General features: G+C 40.4%; 1 protein-coding gene across 1 annotated transcript in view; it reads left to right on the forward strand.

Annotated features, from left to right (window-relative positions):
* The window catches only part of STAT4 (signal transducer and activator of transcription 4), a 39,904-nt gene extending 36,319 nt beyond the window's left edge, over nt 1–3,585 (forward strand). Inside the window, exon 23 of the mRNA XM_064451994.1 lies at nt 1,920–3,585. Coding sequence (XP_064308064.1) covers nt 1,920–1,946 — 27 coding nt within the window. The 3' untranslated portion in view covers nt 1,947–3,585. The remainder of the gene's footprint in view (nt 1–1,919) is intronic.
* The last annotated feature ends 1,757 nt before the right edge of the window (nt 3,586–5,342 follow it).

The following is a 5,342-nucleotide window of genomic DNA, read 5'->3' on the forward strand; positions in this document are numbered from 1 at the left end:
GCCACAAATCGAAAGATAATCAATAATCTTTCATAATCGAAAGATCTTAGAGTCCTTGCACAAATGAAGCCTTCACACTGACAAATACATAATGATTACCCTAATTCTGGAGATTCTGGGGTTGCTCAGGGAAGATGCGTAAGGAACGTAAAAATTTCCGATTCAGCAAACTTGCACAACTTTTTGGTGCGGCAAGTTTCTATAAGGGGTACCAAAGTGAGAAATTAAAAGTCAACTAAAACATTTTTAGCAAATAAAACTAATATTCACTAAGTATATAGAAAGACTGGGAACATCCTGTACCAACATCCTATTAAACATATTTTCCTCTTTTACTTACTGACTATAAATTGTGTTCTGAATTATCATGGCTTAGAGTACTTAGACCACTGATGTATACCCACTGGGGATTTGTCCAGCAGATTTCTGTTAGGAAACATCGCAGTGGTTTGGCTTTAACAGCTTTAAAAGAAAACTTCCTTTTTAATCCTAGCCCTTAGTTTTCTGTATGTTCAACGACTTATGATCTTAAAATAGTTATGTATTTAAAAGCCTGGGAACTCCCCTTCCAATGCCTCTCTGTAAACACTCCTCCTCACCCAGAAACAGAACAAAACTAAATCAGAATCCTGACTGTCGATGACTGGAAGCACAGTTAAACATTCTATAAAACCAGAGGAGTTCTTTAATACACACCAAGCTGAAGATCTGTTCAAGAGCAAAAGATTTTTTTTTGCTTCTTTACCTTTTTCTCTGATGGTGCTCACGACAAACTAGTTCTCCAGCTAAAATTGAAATACTAGCCTGAACAAAAATTCTGTGTTAAAACCTCCCATACCTGATCTGAGGCATGTCCCCACTCATTTGTTGTTTGGTTTATACATATGAAAACTGTTCTGACCTTCTGAACTGCATTTGTGAACTACACAGGCATTTGTACTTCCTGAAGTTTCAGCAGCAAAAAAGAATAATTGGCTTCACTTTTGTTTATAATCAGGCTCCAAAACTTTTCAGTTTCTTTTAGCATGCACAGTAATTCGCAAACCAGCTCAGTCCAGAGCTTCCAAAGCAGCTGCAACCATCACCATCTTTTGGGGTTGCAACCACGCAAAAAGAATGTGTTTGGTGATGAGTTAGGAGGGTTAAGTACAATCATGCTGCAGTTTTAAAAGGTACTAGAGAAGTGGTTCACTGCTGCTAGATGGTAGGTGGATTTCTGGAGGCTTTTTCTACAAATGGTTTCAAATCCTACGAGAAATCAGGGAAGAAAATAGTTTTGTACGGAAGATCTTTAAAGAATTCCTTCCTTCCTTTTTCCATTCTATTTATCTTGCTAAATGGGAATGAGGAAAATACAGAGGTTTTTTTTTCCTTTATCACCCCAAATTCACACATTGTAATGTACCCTGGGGAAGAGCTGCTAAGTACAGCAAGCAGACAATCTGCATTGTTAAAGCAATGCTTTACTCCATGAGATGCCAATAAAAACCACCATGTGAGATACTGAGAACAAGAGTGAAATCTGCAGCAGGACAAAATATCCTACAAGTCAGTCTTAGCAAGATGTACTTTCTGCAGTCTTGCTGAATTCCCTTCTATGTCCCCCCTCTCCAGATTCCCCGACCCATTGGGAAAATAAGGGCTCCAGTAACAATCCCACTATACATATCCATAGGCTGCAAGAACCACAAAAGTTCATATAAAAATACATGTCATTTTTATTGCAACTGTTTCCCACACAGTACTTTCTAATGAACATTCAAGAACTAGAAACAGGATCCTCAGATCCTTACCAGTTTGTGTTTCTTGTCAGAATGATGCTACAGTTACTCTGAGCCAGAGAAGGTTTCATCTGCAGTTATTTCTGAATGAACAACAGTAACTGCTATAAGACTGATCTTTTCCTTCTTTTCTTCTAGCTGAGTTCTCCTTACTCAACTGACTGAAGTTCACATACTGGAAAAATCAGTAATCATGTGAACACTGCATGGGTTAAAGATGAAGTAAATTTTTTTTTGCCATCTTTGTAAATCAGCATTTCCTGGGAACCATTATGATGTTATTCTTGGGCCTCTTTCTGTTATTGATACCATGTAAACCAGGAATCTTCTCCCTAGGGATTAAAAATAGCCTCCTGGAAGTCAGAATTGCTGTCCTCACTGATAAAAGGCCAAATCCTTTCTGGCTTGGAGGTCATTTCACTTCAGTGGGACCCAGCAGAGATAAATTTTACTTGCAGAATTAACATCCACAGAATTACTGTAAATATGAAAGTATAACACAATGTTTTGCTTCTGAGAACAGCATATAAGGATGAAGACATTAACGTGTTTGGGGAAATTAGGATTTATTGTATTAAAGATTTTTCTGTTTAATCGTCACCTTGTATACTAGTGGTTTAGCTTCTATTTTAGAGCGAAGATTCACATCCTTCTAAGTTCGAATGTGCCATAAGTGTTAAGGGTTTACTTGTTTTCCAAAGATGAACTACCTTCAGCATAGATTTTTATCTGCTGCCACACCACAATCTGTGGAAGGAAGGCAGAATTATGAAGAATGTGTGGGAAAAGGGAGCTCCAGAAAAGAAACAGACACAAAATTTGTGGTGCCAAAAAGGCTGTATCCACTTTGCCACCGTAAGAGAAGGTTAGTAAAACTTACCCCTCTCATAAAATAGTTGCAGAAATAAATCTATTCGTGCATGAAGCACTCAGATACTACAGCAAGTACTATCAGAAAGTCTACAAAGAAAAAAAATCCTGATCTGACACAGTTTGGATACTATCCTGGTAGATGTGAACTGGGAAGGACAGCTTTTAAAAACAGCTACTGAAGAGCTGCAGCATTTGCTGACCACTGGGAAATTTGTGCTACGTGGCAAAATATTACATGCCTGTCAGAGACTCACTTAATAAGCAGAATAACTAGTTTTTTATATAAGTGGTAAATTACCTTTTTTAAATAATCTTTTTTTTCTTTCAGGCACAGTTTCGTGCTGTGTTTGGGTTGTTTGGTTTTGTTGTGGTTTTTTCCCTTCAGTGTTATCCCTAAAAACTCTGTTAATAGAATAATAAACAGGCAATTCCAAGGCCACTGCCTTTCATGTATGCAGGCTCATTCAAGATCTAATTATTGTCTGCAGAATGTATGGTTAAAGCATGCAAAGTTCTTAAAATACATATGAACACTTGAGGATTTACACTCTTATACTCTTGAGCAGGTACAAATTAGACATCTAGGATGAAAACATAGCCTCTTTCAATCAGTAAGACCTGGATTTTACTTTCATTTCTCCCTTCTTACTCACTCCACTCACTGCTGACATTAGCTGAAAGCAAGTGAATAGTAAGAGGATAATGAGATACTTCTGTGATACACAGGAGTAGATTTTAAATGAACGAACAAATCTCTGTTCATTAATCTGAGTGATTCAAACCAAGCTGCAGACAGTAAGCCATCTTCTCCCAGAAAGCATCATGTATAAATAATTTTCCAGAACAAGAGCAATTGTGTATATAGTTTGGTAACATCTGTAATTTATATGATCAGTATGAATAAAAACAGATTTTGGCTTAAAGTCGGATGCCTAGACTTTTGTGGAATTCTTTTCAAGACCACAAAACTAGAGTTGTGCCATCTCTTTGTTGATCTCAAGTCTGAACTACAAGTAGCAACGCAGATGTCTAAAGCAGCAAACATAACTTCACCTCACAGACAGAGAAGTGCTGTAAAAAAGGTCCAGACATGGCACATGAATCGATCTTCTCTCTCCTTCCTCCCCACTTCGTGGTGCAATGCAACTCTTCAAGTCTCTCAAGTCTTGACTTGAACATGATATATTTCGTGTTACTAAACAGCACTGTGGAACAGGTTTTGGCATTACAGTTTTTACCATTGTTTTAAAACACACTTTGCAAGGGGTAGGTTTAACATTTAATTGAAAGGCATATGACTTCACATCAGTCTGCTGCTTTAAAGGAACACTGGAGTCCTCTTCTATAAGATAAACGTATACAGGCTAAGCCTCCTTCTGTAAAAAAGTGAGGATTTTGTCCTTATGCCACTATGAGAAAGAATAGGGTTATTCAGTAAAGTTGGGAGGGGGAAGAGAGAAAAACAGGCTGAAAAGGATGCCTCAGATACTGCCAGAAGAATCGAAACATCTGCTTTTAAGTACTTTTACTAACTGTGGTTGTGCTTCCACTGTGTTTTGCAGCAGCAAAGCCGAAAATAACTGAGGGGGGTGAAAAAAAATAAATCATGTAATTTTTCTGTCCTTTGCGTCTTGCCACATCACCATAAGGACTAAACAAATGTAAGAACTGCCAGTTACCTTCTACTATAGCTTTTATTTATAGTCACATTTATATCTACTGTCTGGTAGCATTTCATGCCATAAAATTTACCAAACAGGCCTTCTATGTAATTGTTTCTTCCATGGACTAAGAATTGTCTCCTCTGAGGAGAGAGGGGGATGAAAGGATCCAAGTATCCTGCAGACCCGCACCAAAGCCTGCACTTCAGTTCTTCCCATCTTTGTTGACGCTTCGTACGTGAGAAAAGAACACAGACCTTGCGTGTCTAAGCAGTAGTAACAGCATCTGAGCAAATAGGACTATTGAAAGATGACGTGAAGGAAAAGGAAGCCTCTTTATCATGAGATATTCAGTGGGAAGAAAATTCTCAACAGACAGAACTCCATGAACAATTGAAACACTTAGCCACCTTCAGCTTACAAGCATTCTTACAGTCTCTGTAACTGTGCTGGAAATCCGGGTTACAGTTCAACCAACAATCGCTACTGTGTTTGTACAACCCTTCAGTGCACTTGTACGCCTTCCTTCCACACGTGCAACGTGAACAGTCAGGACAACGGCTGCCTTTACAGACTTCTATGCCCCCGGTATTTATTTCCAGAGCCGGCCTGTCACTATGCTGGCTATTTCAAGGGGAGTTGAAAACCGGGAGATATTCTTACTGCAACGGCAAAAAGCAGGTTGCTTTCTACCGCTTGCACGTTGGAGCCACTTTTAACTTCCTTTAATGCTTTTAACCCCCAGAAGCGGTGGCCATGAAGAAAATGAGGCGTCGCCGCCCCCCCCCCCCCCGGTACAGAGAGTCGGGCCGGGCAGGTGCCACCGCCGTGCCAAGTACTCCGCCGAGACCGAGGGGTAGCGGCGGCGGCGGCCAGGCCGGGGCAAGGGAAGGGAAAGGATGGGGAGGTCAGGCCACTCCCGGGGGGGAAGGCGCCCGCCACTCCTTTCACTTTCGCCTTCCCCTCAGCCGGCCCTTTCCCCGAAGTCACGTGGGGCGGCAGTTCCCGCCTCGGCACTCCCCGCACC

Source organism: Phalacrocorax carbo, chromosome 5 (genome assembly GCF_963921805.1).
Source record: "Phalacrocorax carbo chromosome 5, bPhaCar2.1, whole genome shotgun sequence".
Classification (NCBI taxonomy): domain Eukaryota; kingdom Metazoa; phylum Chordata; class Aves; order Suliformes; family Phalacrocoracidae; genus Phalacrocorax; species Phalacrocorax carbo.